This window comes from Rhipicephalus sanguineus, chromosome 1 (assembly GCF_013339695.2).
Source record: "Rhipicephalus sanguineus isolate Rsan-2018 chromosome 1, BIME_Rsan_1.4, whole genome shotgun sequence".
NCBI lineage: Eukaryota > Metazoa > Arthropoda > Arachnida > Ixodida > Ixodidae > Rhipicephalus > Rhipicephalus sanguineus.
Genome location: NC_051176.1, coordinates 210780352 through 210798348, shown reverse-complemented (window position 1 = coordinate 210798348; position 17997 = coordinate 210780352). Strand labels below are relative to the sequence as shown.

At 41.4% G+C, this 17997-nt stretch overlaps 1 protein-coding gene across 2 annotated transcripts in view; it reads left to right on the top strand.

Moving 5' to 3' along the window:
- The window catches only part of LOC119406587 (pachytene checkpoint protein 2 homolog), a 34850-nt gene extending 17611 nt beyond the window's left edge, over positions 1-17239 (top strand). For both annotated transcript variants that reach the window (XM_037673325.2, XM_049419033.1), the window contains exons 8-10: positions 1417-1570; positions 6121-6282; positions 16770-17239. In XM_037673325.2, coding sequence (XP_037529253.1) covers positions 1417-1570; positions 6121-6282; positions 16770-16874 — 421 coding nt within the window. In that variant the 3' untranslated portion in view covers positions 16875-17239. The remainder of the gene's footprint in view (positions 1-1416; positions 1571-6120; positions 6283-16769) is intronic.
- The last annotated feature ends 758 nt before the right edge of the window (positions 17240-17997 follow it).

The following is a 17997-nucleotide window of genomic DNA, read 5'->3' as shown; positions in this document are numbered from 1 at the left end:
CAATGTATTGAAGAGTCATTCCATTGGTTTTTCTAAATATTAACTAATATTAAAGCGACACTATTAGCTATTTATTGATTTCTACATTGGTTGTGAATACCGTTGTCACTATACACTGTAAATGGACCTTGGCAGGCAAAATAATGTGTAATGTGTAATGTTGCACATGATAACTTATGGTCGCTGAGAATGATGGAATGGTTGCCAGAGGATGGGAAATGCTGCTGAGGACGGCAGAGAGTTAGGTGGGGTGGTGAAACTAAGAAATTTGTAGCCATAAAACTAGGCTTGTGCGAATATTTAAGCACTTCGAATATTCGAACGAATATTAGAGTATTTGAATTCGCTTCGACACGAATTTAAATTATCCAAAATTTCGAAGTATTTGAAATGAATGAATAAGCGTATATAAACCGCATGAAACCCCCTGTAAAGCTGGTTTCACATCAGCGCAGGGGTGTTATACCGTGAATACACCTGTCCAGGGGAAATTTGCACTGCCGCGAAGCCCCACTTCAAGGTTAAATGAACATATTACTGTTCACATATTCATCATTTTTTAAGTTTAAAAGCTCGTTGTACCGGCTTATATGCTCAAAGCGTAGTAAATTTTAAAACGTAACATATTTTACAAGTTATTACTTGCATTCTACCAAAAGTCAAATCCTGCTACTATTCAAAGTTGCTTCCACTTCCCTTTGAACCAAAAAGAATGACATTTGCACATACCTTGTTTCAATTTTAAAATATATTGTGCAGGTTAGTTTTGTCATGACAAATATGCTCATTTTTCTGTATAATATCATTATTCGCTTCGAACCTAAACGCAAGCCTACATAAAACGTAATTGGATTGCACAGAACAGGGTAAACTAGACGTTGCTTGGAGAGGCCTTCGTCCTGCAGTGGACATAAAGTAGGCTGGTAATGATGAATGAAATGCGATTATTTCTCAATAAGTACCAATTATCTGTATTTGTGTATGTTTCACACACTTCAATAACCTCTTTTTGTGCGTGTTTATGTGTGTGTGTTAAGGTGCGGCATCTGTGTAAGCAAACCTTTTGGAGGCTGGATCCTAATGTTTTCTCCATCTGAAAGCTTTGTAACTGAGATATAAAATAATTTTTCATAAATGCTGTTTAGCTTACCTTGCATGTTTTTGCACTTAACTACATTGAATCTTGTAACTGAAATTGTAAGTATTTATTTGTTATGAGCTGATATTGGCATGAAACATCATTAATTTGTATTATTGTGATACTAATATGCTGTGTGTCTATGCTTGTTGTAATGAGATTTGGCTGAAGTTTACATTTTACAGTAGACTTCTCTTAATGTTTGAGAAATTTATTGGGGCAGTGCTGTCTTCTCCTAATCATAATTCATTATGTATTAAATGTCTTTATTTCTCCAGATACCCAAATGTTTTCATTCTTACAACCTCAAATATCAGTGGGGTCATAGACCTGGCCTTTGTAGACAGAGCTGACTTCAAATATCACCTTGGTTATCCCAGCCAAAAATGCATCTCGAAGATCATTATGTCCTGCTTGAAAGAGCTTTACAGGGTAGGTTGTATTTTTATATATATTTTGAGCTGTCTTTTCAATTATGTTAAAAAGTGTAGAGCTCTTAAACGCTAGATTTGCACAGATGGGCGCACACAGGAGTGCTTTTGAGTTGACTGTGTGAAATGAAGTGTGCGCACTTGTAATCTTTAGTATGTTCTGTATTGTCTCAACATGTTCTATGTGTTTACACATCACATGCTTGCTATTGTTGACATGCTTATGGAGCTGCTCAAAAGCTATGCCTAAATACAATTAAAAACTTCACTCTTGTTCATAGCTCGTGCTTACTGCAGCTAATGCTTCATTTACACTACAATCCTTTGTTGTTTAGGGAGACGTTCTGCTTACCACACTTGAAGTTTCATTGCTTGAAGCTCTTTTTCTAACCCTTTAAGCACAAGGCCTAAGAATACCCGAAACAGATGTTTATATTTAATTGTAATGTGACAAACACACGAATAACAGCTATATCAAACAAAAAGAAAGAACAGTTTTCAATAATTGTATGGACATTGCCGAGTAGAACACTGGAAGAGAACTTCGCCCAAGGCCACCTATGGCTACGTATGCCACTTGTACAGATAGTTACCATCAAGTGTTAAATAGAGGTGTACATTGCATCTGCTCTTTTTTAACTGCATGGCACCACTGAAACCAGGCATACTGTATCACACTTTGTTCTCTAAATGTTCTTTTAAAAGAATGTGGGTTGTGCACCAAATCTCTTCCTCATTCTCTGTTCCTGCTTTAATAGAAAAATTATGCTTACTGCATAACTCAGTCATTCAGTGCTGACCAAAGTCATTTAAACAGGAATTCCGTACTCAGAAACAAAACATGTTCACAAAAAGATGCTTTTGCTGTGTTGCCTCTAGGCAATGCTCAGCCACGTATGTTTGAAGGGACACCAAAGTGAAACAGTAAATCACTTAAGAATGATGAATTTTTTTTTCAGAACTCTATTATCATTAACTTTACTGTCATAAGGTCATTATCAAAACAGAAAAACGGTCCAGGTTTCATTTTTGAATTTCATGCTAAAACTTCAGTATCTGAATTTTAGGGTGACATCACAGATTTCAGGGTCTCTTTTTGGATTTTGGGCACATTGGCTCAGTAAAATTTCTTGAAATTTACTATGTTAAGTCTCTAGCTCCCTTAGAAAACAATGTGATTAATTTTGACCAATAAAGAATTATGTAGGTCCCAGTAGACGCCGTCAAAGTCTAAGACGTCACAGCGAGTTGGTGTGGGAACCTCAACATGACGTTGCCATGTATTTTCTCTTTTGCCGTGTTCTCTCACTTACTAAGCATCTTCTCACACCAAGGGGTGTGCTTTGATATCATAAAAGTGTTATTTACTAATATGTGAAAAATGTTTTTTTTTTTTTTATTGTCCCTTTAAATGTGTGGTTGTAGGACTTGTGAACATGTGTGCACTGTTTTTAGAAACTTTAACTATGCCTACAAAATCAGTCATTTGTACGCTGTTGACTGGAGGTCACTAATAGTAATTAATAGGTTATTTATTTATTGTTTGTTTTAAGAAACGCTGGCTATTTGCACTTGGATCGTGTCCATGTGGCATCTTCTATGTAATCCCTATACATTTTCACTAGGCTTGTGTGAATAGTAAATTTTAGGTCCGAAGCGAATTCGAAGCGAATAGTGATTTGGTCAAAGCGAATTTCGAAGCGAATTCGAATAGTTTATATCACATATTATAAAGAAAAATAAGCATAATTGTCATGACCCAACTAACCAGCGCAATATTTTTAAAGTTGAAACAAGGCATATGCATGTCATTCTTTTTGGTTCAAAGGGAAGTGGAAGCAACTTTGAGTAGTAGCAGGATTTGACTTTCGGTAGAATGCAAGTGATAACCTATAAAATATGTTAGGTTTTAAAATTTACTATACTTATAGCATATAAGCCGGTATAACAAGCTTTTAAAATTAAAAAATGGTGAATCGATGGGAGGGTAATACAGTAAAACCTCATTAATTCGAACTCGGTTATGTCGAAATCCCACATAATCAGAAGGACTTCTGCGGCCCCATATTTTGCAATGTAAATTTGAGTGGGTAATTTGAAGCGGCGGTCCGTACCAGCCCGGTTAATTCGAAAACTTTGGGTGTGATGTGCCAATTCCCGATCCCGATTTAGCCGCAAATCCGCAGAAACGATGGCTCTTAGGAGCCACAAGGCAATGCATTGTAGCGATACTAATGGGTGACAAGTGAGGCATCTCAGCCTCGCTGCTGCCAGCGCAAGAAAAAAACAAAACAAAAGGCGGTCTCGTGGTCAGCTGAAATGTGCGCCTGTGGAAAAGACGTGCTTCACTGCAACACAGCGGTGACACGCGGGCAGCATGACGCATGCTTCTCTCAACGTCAGCGCGTCATGATTTACCCATTCTTTCTGGGAAAATAGATACATTAATTAAGGGTGGTCTGACGGAATTCGTAATGTATGCGAACCTCCGATTGGCGGTTGCTCCGGCAATTTGCGCATTTGCACTGTTGGCAGAGTATTTGCCTGCAACGCCTACTTCGAAAACTCAGTTCAAAAACTTCAATGATCATCTTTTCCATCCAGAAAACATGGCGAATTCCGTCACACTGGTCATTATTAAATTATTTATTTTATCAGAAAGAATGGGCGAATGGTCGCATCATGACGCGCTGATGCTGCGAGCAGCAGGTGGCACGCCGCCTGCGTGTCACCACTGTGTTGCAGCGAAGCACGCCTGTTTTCCCGCAAGTGCACATTACAGTTGACCACGAGACCGTTTTTTAAAGACGATAGTCTTTCTTGGGGAACTTAAACGCAGAAATTTTGGTCTGTCTGTCTGTCTTTCTGTTTGTCGGCACGTCCCTCGATTCAGCCACTCGGCCAAAGTTGAACCACTTGCCCAAGGGCCAGCTGTCTTGAACTGGTATGGCTGTTCATACTTGTGAACGTTGTCGATCAAAAAGTAAATATCATGCATATCTGAGGTGCAACATCACTAGGTAAGTATTAGGTGGCGTGTTCCTTTAATAGAAAATGCATACATACGTAATTTTAAGGACCCTAGTTTCTTAAGCTGCGCTGAAAATGCATAAGAATGGAAGCTTGAGCGAGTTGGTATGCGTTCATCTTTGTTGAAACAGCTCTCACTAGACGACGACGAAGTAAAAGAAGGCACAGGACAGGCGCTGCCTGTCGTGTGCCTTCTTTTACTTCGTCGTCTAGTGAGCGCTGGTTCAACAAAGCTGAAAATGCGACTGCGCTGAAATTTGCCTTCCTCCGTGCCCTTCGCACGAGCTCATTGTTGTGTTTCGGTTTCGGTTCTGTATTGCACTTTACGAATGCCATGGGTTGGTGTTGAAAAACTTTAGTTTTGAGAAGGCCAAGAAGGTGAAAAAAAAAATATTTAAAAAATGAAAAAGCAGCGTGGTGGGCGGCCTTCAGGCTGCCGGTTGTGGGCGCCGCTCTGGCGTTCCTGTTTTACCCAGGCGACGTGTAAATAAAAGAGTGTGTGGAGAGTACTCGTTGAGTGCGGACGTTTCTCTGCTTCAGCGCTTCGCGCCAAACCGCGTTTTCGGGCTGGCTGGCGTCCCCGCCGGTCGCGTTGGTCACCGCCGGTCTTCGCCTGCTGCTGCGCCGGGACTACCAGCACGCAACACAGCACTCATGTTTCCCGACGTATTGCCAGATGGCGTGTATATCTCACACAGCGCCTCTTCTATCGTCTTTACACGACATTTGCAGCGAAGCACGCAGATACGCGGCCAATTTTTTTTTTCCTTTTTTCTTTTTTTCTTGCGCTGGCAGCAGTGAGGCCCACCGTTTCCCTGCTTTAGCGGCAAAATTGGGGCCAGGTATTGCTGGAAAACATAACCTTTGTAGCTGTAAACTAGCAAGCACAGCAAACGACAAACAGCAAACGATACGTACAATTGAAATATGAACAGCGGAGCATGCTGCCGATCGCACAATCAGCATTGCTGCTGGGTACGCTCAGTTCGGAAGGTAAGAGTGACAGTGCATATCCCACTGCAGTATGTTTGACTATTGTTTTGTGTATAATAGTTCTGGCACAACCCCGCAGAAGTGCTGCTAACATTGCCGCTAAAGCAGCTGTTTTTGCCACGTGGTGTTGCTGAGGGTCAGCTCACACGTAGGAGTCGGGTGCGTGCTTAGTTTGCTATCAAGTGTGGCTTTTTACTTTTTTTTTTTGCCGCCGTCATTGCTTTGCTGCTGGAAAGCCTCGCTGTTCATGCTGGTCTCACTGAATGGTATAGGTTTGCTTCAGTAATACAAGCATCAGAAAAGAAATTTTTGATGCGCTCCACTGTTCCCGATAGTACCCTTTTTATGGCATGCATGTTGTTGACTTTTTTCGCTAAGATTGGCAAGTGTACTCAGAAAAATTAGTCTCTCGTTACTTATGAAAAAAGAAAGAATAACTATGGGGACTTATAAGAGTATCTTAATTATTCTGCCTTTTCATTTTTATGAATGTGCTGCAGTATGCTTTCTCTTCTTTTTTTTCTGCAGGTGTCTGTCATAAATGAAAACATGAGTTTCCTTGAAAGCAATGCTGATGAGATGGGTGATGAACTGCAGTCCTTGTACAACTCCTTGTGCCACAGAGCTGTTGGCCTGAGTGGGAGGCGGTTGCGAAAACTGCCTTTCATAGCACATTCCATCTGCACTGTGGTGAGAGGTCCTTTGCTTTTAAACTAGAGATGTTGACAGTGTCATATGTGTCTTTAAACAGTGTCTTTAAACTGTGATAAGCATGTTCTTTGTGGTCTTGCTTCCTCGAGTTTAGTACTTTGGTTTAGCTGGCAGGTTCCAGCCACGTCCCAAGCTTGGATATACAGTTAAAACTCTATATAACGAAAGCTGATTTTACGAATTTCTCAATCTAACGAAAAAATTTCTATTCCCTGGCAGGTACTCGTAGGGTTCAGTGTTGTCATTAACTCAGATTAACGAAGCTTTCGTGGCACTGAACTCGATTTAACGAAGTTTTTCAGGCAATAAGTGAGCAAAAATGCAGTGATTTCTTTCCAAATTTTACACAGACTGCTTTCTTTAGACGTGCGCTGTAACACTGTCGCGTTAGAACATCTAGCCGTCTTAGTCACGACACTAGTTTTATTTTGACGAGGCTGCACGCTGCACTTGGCAGCGCTCTTACATATCAAATTGTGCTGGGCGGTAGTGCCTTGTTATCCCCGCAAATACTCCCAGAGGAACACGGTGGTTGCTTTCGTTATTTAAAGGTTTATGCGAAAGATGGCTGTCATGAGTGTGCATATTTAAATGCACTTCGTTGAATAATCAAATGCAAAGTGAATTTGTGCCAAGAGATGACGTCGCCAGACAGTGCGAATTCGAAGCCGCCCCCTTGAGCGGGCCCCCTGCGAATCTTACAGCAGAACATGAAGTTTCTCCCTGCGCGGGCCCCATGGTCCCGGCGCCAGGAAAGTTCAGTGTAAACACCGTGTGCACCGGCCCGGCAGGAAGAAAGGCTCCTCTCCTACAATTGACCCCGAAGGAATCTCGGGAGAAAGCAGCAAGATTTAAGTGACGACCTAGAGCTCTGGGCAGTTGAACCTTGGCTCGGGCGAAAGGAAGATGCACAGTGACTCCGTCTGGACAGAACCCACATTGGCTACGCTCCAGTACCCGGTTTCAAGTCGTTCCTCCTGCTATGCCCTAAGGGCTCCAGCAAGTGTCAAATGCAACACCGGACACCAACTGCCGCCAACGAAAGTAAATTTGGACTTTATTGTTTTTTACGTGCCGCGAAATTAGTTCGTGATGTGGAATCTTAACTAACAGTGCCGATTCAGCCATTAGAGATGTAATATAGACATAGGTCGGCGAAAAATGTGGAGCTCACTCAGACTCACTCATGCAATATATTTTGTCCTTAGAGCTCACTGGGACTCAGACCCACCAAAATTTTCCTCAACCGGACTCACTCGGACTCAAACTCACCGAAATAATACTCGCTCGAACTCACTCAGACTCACGGCTCTATCTGAGTCTGAGTCAGTCTGAGTGAGTCGACTCATGAGTCCGTTAGCGTATAATTGGCGTTTTCGACCATGGTGTCAATGCTCTTTAACACCAATATCTTGCATAATTGGTCTCTACTTGGCACCTTTTGACCTTGTACCTTCAAATATGTGTTATCTGTGGTTTCAATCCAGTAAGGACATTTTGATTGAAATAGCTGCCTCACATGACATATTTTTATCAAGAACTTCCCGTGAAAGAGTTTGCGGAGGGAGGTCAATCTGCTCCCTTCCCCCCTCCTCTCTTCGTAACTCACGCCCTTATTAATAAATATTGAGCTGGCGTATGAACACTAGTGCTTTGAAGTATATGTGAGTCAACGGGAGTATAAACGTGAGCGGAAATAAGGCTCATAGTAATGCTGAAGTTGTGTAGATAGAACCATAGGCTGGCAAAAAAATGTGGAGCTCACTCAGACTCACTCAAGAAATATATTTTGCACTTAGGGCTCACTCAGACTCAGGCTCACTAAGATTTTTACTCAACCGGACTCACTCGGACTCAAGCTCAACAAAATATTACTCACCTTGACTCACTCAGACTCAAACTCACGGCTCGATCTGAGTCTAAGTGAGTCGACTCATGAGTGAGTTTGCTGACCTATGAATATAGATGACAGTACTTTTTCTGTGTATTTCATTTTTTATGTTTGTTCAAAAAGTAAATAGCCAAAGCGAAATGTGTACGTGTGCATCCCTCTGGGTTCCTTCACTTTACTGACAGTGAAAATGGCACTGATAGTCTCCTTGGAACTTGCTCCACCTGCTCGCCATTAACTGCATTCATTCTCCCTTTCTTTGAATATCGGCAGCTTGTCATAGTTTGATGTGATCGTCTACCTCGCCTGTATCGCCTGGATATGGGAGGAATTCATGCTTGGGCTGCTTTTGCGGACTTTTCACACGTGCAGGCGTGTATTAGCGGCAATTAAAATGCCATGGTAGCTTTCAAGCGAAGCTACGTTACAATTTTAGATTTTGAAGGACCGGAAAATTCCTTTCTCAATTTTATGAACTTCCTGATTTAACGATATAATTCGAGCACCCTCATCACTTCGTTAAATTGAGCTTCAGCTGTAGCTTTGTAAATTTGTTTTTATTTACGACCCCTAAAATGATGATAGGCACACTGCTGGTATTACTGGCAACTTCTTGGGATAGCTGGGGCGCTATTCTCGATGTGTCCACCTAGTGAACTGTCTGTTTTGGCCGCCACTGATTGGAGCTCGGCGATCAGCGTGCCCCCTGTTTCCAGTTCTCCTTCCATAATGTCATTTTGACGTCACAAAGCTTTTACAACTCTCGACACAATTGAGAGGGACGGAATGCACTTCAACGCAACAAACGCAGCCCCCAGAGATCCGCTTTTGGGTGCACATCTCGGAGGCTGTGCACAAACTCTGATCACGTTAGCCCTCGATTTAGATTTAGTGCGGCCGCCCGCCTAATGTACCTAGAAGGTCGATACGCATTCCCTGCATCGTTATCAAACATCTGAACATGTTCACTGTACAATTTGTCTACTCTCTTTCTTTTTACACTGGGAATATGCTGGCGGGTTTGGTGCGTCGGCATGGTCGAGAGCGCCATGACGTCACGGCTCGCTGGGTTTTTCGAGTAAATCAGTGCGCTCCGCTGAAATGGACATGTCCACAAGGTGGACACGTTGAGAACAGCTCCCCTGGTAACAACATATGATTGGTTTTGCATAAAAGGCCTTTTCTATTTTTCTTTCTTGCTTGTTCTCAATTATTTTTTTCTTGTCGATGAAAGAAGATGGATTCACCCTGTATTTAAATGAATAAACTACACAGAATGTTATACTTAATGAAATGCTTGATAAGATCTGAAACAGCCAACACTATGGGGTGTACATCTTTTGTAACATCTATAAAAATGAGCAACTAGCAAGATATACTTGTTCTTGGTTAAATTATTCATTTCATCTTATCAAATATGTTTTCTGGAGTGTGCCACTGTGGCAATAACAGTTTTCGCTGTTAAGCAGCAAACTTTTTGCAACAGAAGACATCTAACCTCGTGCTAGCAAGTAGTACTCATTCTATTCAAAGAGCTACTAGGACTTGGCGTGAGGCAGTGCAGATGAAAAAATCACTTCCTGTTAATGGAAGCAAGCATGAGATTATATCCTGTAAACAGTCAGTTATAAAAATAAAATGGGGAAGAAAGTGGCTTAAAATGACATGAAGTGACCATTCTGGGTAAACAATCTTCTCTAAACCTTCTTGTATGTTGTCTTTTCACATCAAGACACCCTGTAGTTATTGTCAAGTGCACTCTTCTTTTCTATAATAATTTAGTTTATGTCTTAAGGTACCTGCACTTACAACTCTTTTTCCTGTGAATTATGATTGGTTTTCATAAAGCAGCATGGCCTTTGTTTCATGTATTGTGACCTTGCCTTCTATATGCATGACATGTTATTGTGCTCATGAAATTTTATGCTGTACCGCCTTTATGTGCTTCCTCACCTTCCCCCCTTCTATTCCATCTTAGAGTTGACCTTTCCACTTGCTTATTTCTTAGATTTTCTCTGAACTCCTGTCATAGCTCAGTCAATGCACACATTATCCGCTTTACAAAAGTGTGCGAGTGCGTACTCAATTATACTGGACAAGGGTGTCAATGCAGGCTAGTTGGTATTTCATTGCAGGTTTTTTGGGTGTAGCGCCGCGTACGAATTGGTAAGAAAGAAGATGACAGGAAAGAGGTGCACTCGCAACTGAACTTTATTTTGCGTCGATTGCAAATATAAAGCTATGAAAAGCACCACGTGTTACCTCTAACACCGCCACATAGTAAAACCAGATAAAACCAGATAAAATGGCCTACCGCACTAATCATCGAGATAGTCTATTTCACATGAAAATAGGTCAAGAGACGGCTTGCTGATGCATCTGCTGCCCAACTTGTTGATGACATATGCTTCAAATAACTCACGCTCTTGTTTTCTTCTATATCTTTTAAGTACTCGCGTCTTCTCCAGCTCAGGTACGCAGTGGGCTGACGCGCACTGTTTTATGCAATGAAGTGCCAAGTTGCTTCCCGTACCACTCTTTAACGTGCCCTTATGTTCCCTTAGACGTTCGTTGAGGCACCGCCCCGTTTGACCGACGTACACCAGTCCGCACGTCAGGGGGATCTCGTACACGACGTACACGACGTCACGTCCTTCATCGAATGCCAAAGGAACGTCGTGTACGGGATCCCCCTGACGTGCGGACTGGTGTACGTCGGTCAAACGGGGCGGTGCCTCAACGAACGTCTAAGGGAACATAAGGGCACGTTAAAGAGTGGTACGGGAAGCAACTTGGCACTTCATTGCATAAAACAGTGCGCGTCAGCCCACTGCGCACCTGAGCTGGAGAAGACGCGAGTACTTAAAAGATATAGAAGAAAACAAGAGCGTGAGTTATTTGAAGCATATGTCATCAACAAGTTGGGCAGCAGATGCATCAGCAAGCCGTCTCTTGACCTATTTTCATGTGAAATAGACTATCTCGATGATTAGTGCGGTAGGCCATTTTATCTGGTTTTATCTGGTTTTACTATGTGGCAGTGTTAGAGGTAACATGTGGTGCTTTTCATAGCTTTATATTTGCAATCGACTCAAAATAAAGTTCAGTTGCGAGTGCGCCTCTTTCCTGTCATCTTCTTTCTTACCAATTCGTACGCGGCGCTACACCCAAAAACCTGCGTACTCAAACCTCGATATAACAGACATAGATATTTATAATGAAGTAAATACACGAATAAAGTTTGGTTGGATCTGCTTTTACTTCAATAGACTACTTTATTGCTACGTACAACAAAATCGAAACTGCGGAAGTGCCTCATAAATATATTCTGGTAGCAAAAATATCGAATACAAGCACCAATCAATTTTTCAGATGCCTGATTTTTTTAACCTCCAGGATTTCTTGGGCATTGCCAACTAATCTTGGCATAAATATGTATGATGACATTAACTGAAATCTTGAACACTACAGGGTGTTTTGAGAGCAGATCATGCATGCGATGCTGGAAACATGTGGCAGCCATGATGGATGTGCCAGATTTTTGCAAGGGGAACTAGAGTATATATATGGACAGTGCACTGACTGACATGCACTACATCTTATTGCTCATGTTGCCCAAAGTGGTGTCTGCAGTGGTGGCGTTGCGATCACTCACTATTGATGCTTCTAGCCACTGGCGTAAATCATTATGGGGAGTTACGGGGGGTCATTACCCCACCCGCCCTTGTGTTCAGGCTGGGGGAGACACCCCTTGCGAGTGTCCCCTTTTGTGATTTATCTTTCAAACATCATATATTTGAATAAGTATAACGCATTCAAATTTCTTTTTTTTTTAATGCCTGTTTATTTTGTAGTGTGTACCTGTGTTCAATACCCCTCAGCTGTGTGTGACTATTGAAATTGCAACTGCCGCTTGACCGGTTTCAGAGAACACTCAATAGAACAATGCAGTTACGTGAGTTGGGAACTTGTGCTTGTTTTTTAGTTTTGTTTCAAAGCATGATTTTAATTGTTATATGAATAGAAACAAAGCCTTTATTCATAACAACAAAATGGCCACCATAACAAGGTGTGTGTCGCCCCTTGTGATTCTTCTGGATTTATGCCACTGCTTCTAGCAAACATTGCTCCAGCTGTGGAGAATGTGTCCAGTCACATGCAAGATGCACGCTGCTAGTCATTCTTGCTCGAGCTTGTGATGCACCTCACTATGATGCTCCTCCGCTAGTTGGCTACTGCAGTGTTGCCACTAGTGGTGAAACGGATCATGTCAGGCGCGCAGACACGTGGTTGATAATATATGCTACTCTGCAGCCATATTGACTGGCACAAAACTGCGCCTTCAGTTTCCAACTTCTAACGAAGTGTTTAATGGTTAGGCCTAGCAGTCTAATAAGCAGCCTAAGCAGTGCTCAACGAAGAGCAGCGGCATCAATGGGTTGCCAGTGTGAATTCAAAGATCTTCTTGGTATCTGATCACTTACTGCAGAAGCAGAAATCGTGATAATTGTTCTGGTCTACGGTAAAAAAATGCAACCTGTAACATCCAAGAACAAATCGTTAAAATATTTTCCTCAGCTAGTGGTATTGTTTTCTTATGTAGCCTGCTGTGTGATTATTGCCGAAACTGTGGCTAAACACAGCAATCTCTGGGGTTAATAAACTAGGCTTGATGCATAACTTTTATTCTTCAACACCAAATCTTTGTTGTCCTGCAAAGCAGTAATATTCAGGAGTAATGTCATTATGAAAGAACCGACCCTATTTATGAAGATATAATTTCCGCGAAATGGGTTAGTGCGTCGTAGAGGATCGCATGATGAAGTGTGCGGAAGTCTTTGTCTTTGCGTGCTTTTGCCTTGTTGCCATATACTACGTACCCAACGACAGCCCTGACTTGCAATATGCTTAAGCAGATAAATAAATTAAATGGTTTTACAAGGCAGATGTTGCATTAAGGGTACATCCTTGTGATTCATTTTATATATACTGATTGTAGACTCAAACGCATGCGCATGCAGCGTGTTGGCTGCTTTGTCTGCTTTAATAAGGCAGCAGAAACTTTGGCTTAGTTGAGCCGCATCACTACATTACGTTTTGCAGAATCGTTTCCAAAGTAGAAGATTAAGCAATCTTCAGCAACTGCTGCCAAGCTTCTAGCTGCTATACAATGGGGCACATTCACCCAGGTCAGCATGGCAGCTGCTCATAGACAGTGCCACTGTGTGTGCAGTATGGTGGTGCTCATGTAACAACAGTCTATATAGAAGTGTATATACTACCTCTGCCAGGGTAAATACAAACGTGACAGTGTACACATTGTACTTTTCTGAAGATCTGGAAGCCTTTCTGTGTTCCAATATTGAAGTGCCTTTAAAGGCATCAATATTTCATTGTCAAGAATGATTCAGTTTAGTTAGAGCATGCTTGACCTGCAACACAAGAATGAACTGTGAGCAATTGTGCCTTGCACGTGTCTGCCTTTTTTTTTTCCACTCTTTTTTCCACAACCAGACTGAGAGGTGTGGAAAAAAAATGGCACCTGTTAATATACCAGTAAATGTAGAACACAAAAGGTTGTCCTCGAAAACACGTCGTGTTTCACTTTTCTGTTATTCATAAAAGGGAAAAATAATCTGGATTGATGCATAGCATGCACGGCAGTGTCAGAAAATGTTGTACTTTGCGTTACTTCAATAAAATTGCCTTCAGTACAGATTGCGGGCATAGTGGATTTGTGTTCATGAAGCAACATTCGTAAGGTATTTATTTAATTATTTACAACATATCACAGGGCTTCCAAATAAGCATTGAGTGAGGGGGGTACTATTGTGCTCAGTATGAGCTACATCACGTGAGCACGTGGCTGAGCGCTCTGCATGGTTGTACAGCGGCGCCGATTGCAGCGTACTTTCGAGTTATCGGGAGAGAGTTTGGCTGCTCGGTGCGAGCGCGCATCGCCCCCACTTGCTTGCTTTCACCCCGAAGTTATCATTTTCGAAGCTGGTATCACCTCAGGGCAAAACGAGGGCGAGGGTGAAAGCAAATGGAGGGGACGCGTGCTAGCAGGGAACGCCAAACTCTCTCCCGATAACTCGAAAATATGCCATGATCGGCGCCACTGTACAACCTTGTAGAGCACTCGGCCACGTGCTCATGTAATGTAGCTCATACTGAGCGCGATAGTACATAGCAATGAAAACAGAGGCAAAGGATTGGAAGTGTAAAAAAAAGAAAAGCATTATACAGGCCAAAAGCAGCATGCAATACGAGAAATGAAATTGTCATACAATATTAAAGTGTCTGCTTAGTTCTCGAAAATGGTTACGGTCAGTGATTATGACCATGGCTTTGGGAAGATCAGTCCAAAGTGCAATGACGCGTGGCAGTGCAGATGAATTAAAAGCTTGAGTCCTTCCAAAAATGCGATTAATGCTAAGGTAGTTATGTAGACATCAAAATGTATGTGTGGGCATGTGAATTGGTAAGTGATGAGACGGTAGAATATGAATGCATTAATGAAGTAGACGTGACCTCATTACGTCTACTTGTGTACCAAACAGCATACCTGGATTAGCAATGGTAGTGCTGCACTGAACAGGCTGTCACTCGCATTATACTTGCCCAAGAGACACAAATACTGGTTTTGCATAATGTTTGTGTTGTTTCAGATTGCTAGCTTTGCCCTTGAAACATACAGGAATAAAAACTACGTATTTGGTTTTACTCTGAAATGAGATAATAAATAATGCTTAAAACATGCTTTATTCCTGTCAAAAATATTGTATTTTCGTTTTTTCTTCTTTGGTTGTTGTTTAGTTCAGACACACCGCTCAAGAGCACCTTGGAATGATCTTCTAAAGAACGTAAAACCGAAATAATTTTTGAGTGAAATAAGTATGAGTGAAGATATTATGGCTGCAATATACGTACGATTTTTATTCCCTCTCAGCACCCTCCGTTCTGAAGACGTGGGGCAGCACCCTGCCTACTATGTTACATTTTTTTTTTCCCATGTGGGCCGGTGTGGTCTATAGTGAGCACTTGACATTTGGTGCCTCTTGGAAATGTACAACTCTCGTTGAAATTTGAAATGGAAACATCTTGCTTAAGCTTGTTTTGCTAACATTGTCAATAAATCTAGATGTTGTAGAAAAGCCGTACAGTCGACAAACTTAGGAGCAAGTGGAAAGAAGGCTATTTGATAACGTTTCGAAACCCGTATGGGTTTCTTGTTCATAATGAAGTGAAAATGCAAAAGGCTGTCCTTTTAGAAACCTGTACGGGTTTTAAATCATCGTATTAAATAGTTTTCTTTTCATTTGCTCCTGATTTAGGGGAGTGCACAATTTTTCTACAATATTCATTCCTTGCCAGGTGATATTTCGTCGAACTCTTGACTATAAATATAGTAAGTAACAATAGGATGAAGTGAACATATCTAAACAAGTTGCCTGCTTTGTGTGAGCTATCGCCAAATAGCAGCTCTCTATGGGAGTACTATATTCTATGACAACACATGGCAGCCCTCCATAGTGAGCAGACCTCCATTTGAAAATAGAGTGGAGAGAGGTCAACTTTGTGCTCTGCTTTTACACAGTTAGAAAATTTGCCTTAGATATTCACGGCTCCATCTATTTGCAGAATGTGTTTTCCCACAGGCAGGTTTAGTGATGTTGCTGAGCAAGTTGATGCATGTTTTATGACCAGATGTCGTGGTGCAGGACGAGGACTAGAGAACCAACATGGACAGGCTAGCACCCTCTGTGTTCACTACAAGGACATAAAGTGTGCCTTTTCACATCTGTGCCATAATTTTCTTGAGTGTACTGAACTGTCTATCACTGGTTCTGTCGACTTTCTATCTTTGCTCCCATCCCCTGGTGATGTCTACATCAAAGCCTTGGCCCCAAAGAGGCATGGCATCACCACATGATGCATACTCCTTACTGTGAAGCGAGGGATTTGTCCCCCATGTAAATACTGCCTAATGAAACACAAAAACATCATTTTACCAGATGTTCATTCAAGGAGCAAAGTGTAATAACGCTAATACACATCACATCATATTTATTGTTTGCAAAAGCATAGGGAGATTGTTGAAATAATACTTTCTTTGTCTGAACCAAGAAATTTAATTTGCAGGTTGCCTGGAAGTAAAGAATACTAATTTAATAATTAGAAATATTCAGCAGAAACAAGTTGCTTCATGCATTCACTCAGTCACTTGTGTTTCTTGGCAACAACTGTGGCTCTCCTGCAGCAGAATTATTCAGAACAGTAATCAACACTTGCATCCGTCTACCTGCAGACTCTGATCCAAGCAGGTGCTAGATGCAGATTGGACATCTGGGCAATGAAAGATATATACCTCTTGTCATGGAGGGTGTCACCTAAGTGTGGTTGGAACCGAAGATGTTTCTGTCAGGAGCTCTCCTAGCACAATGAGATGTTCTCTGTACCACCTGCCTCTTCTGGTTTTGTGTAGTGCCTATAGCACTACACAAAACCAAATCTCATATTTATTACATAAAGAAAGGGTGGTTACATTTTGCTAATTTTATTAATTTTTCAGGATGGTACGCTGACGCTAAAAACGTTCCTGCTTGCCCTGTCTGAGGCTGTCGACCGCCAGTTGCAAGAAAATAAAGAGATCACAAGTTGCATGGAAGTGCGATAACACCTCTTCTGAAGATGCAGAACATCCTTGTTTTATTTCATGACAAGTGCTTTCCACTTGCTATTAAAAACATGATTTTGTTGTATGGCAAGTAGTGAAGACATCAATTTTTAATATAGTAGAGACTTTATAAAGGTTTATATTTTTTGTAACATGAGTTACACTAGTGGACATCTGAAATCTCCAACTAGTTCCAAAAGAAACTGCAGTGCCCTATCCCATCCTAATTATTAACCTTAGGCTACATGTTGCAAAGCCAGTCAGTGCTCTAGGCATATTCACTTAAAGAAATAGCGAGCCTACAGCCAGTTTTGAGACATCTGCTTGCAAATTTGTGTTATATGCATTAGTTTGCTACACTTGTTTTATGTAGTTGGAAGAAAAGACCCTGCAGAAAATGATAGTGAAACAACAATATATTTTGCTGAATCGAATTTTGACATGAAGACAACATTGCTGAAAAATAACCTCATCATCCCTACTGTATTTTGTAAAGAGTTACTTTGTCTTTGCTAAAACATTATTATATACTTTGCAGTTAGCTGTTCATTCATAGAAAGCTAGATGGTGTCGCCAGTCTGTTTCATGCCAGTCTGCTAGTTTGAAGCTGAGATGCATGACAAGTAATGGCTGTACACAGAACTTATACTGATGGTAGCATAGTACAATTTGCTTATTACAGTGGTCATGACAGCAAATTATCAGGCTTTAAATGATGCATTGCATGTTAAACTGTATACATCTCACAGCCACCTTGTAGAATTGGAGTGAATTCGGTGGGGTGGAAAATTTGTATTTTAAATTTTTTATATTGCAGTTGAACCAAACAAGTGTCTGCCAATTATAGATAGAGACAAAATGAAATTGCACCCTAAGCAATGGCTCCTTGAGGGTAAAGGAAGCCAATGCCCAAGGTCATGCTTTTATGTACTGCAAGCACTGGAAGTGATTGCAGGAGCTGGAATTAAGTTGTGGTCACCATTCTCTTGTTCACTTTTTGCACATGTCATTTGCAAGCATGATCTGGTTTCTGCTACTGTTACTGCGCAAAGTGATAAAATTGGCACAACAAAACAGTGACACCTTCGCTGTGTTGTTGGGTACCAGAGCATGTGGTGCTAGA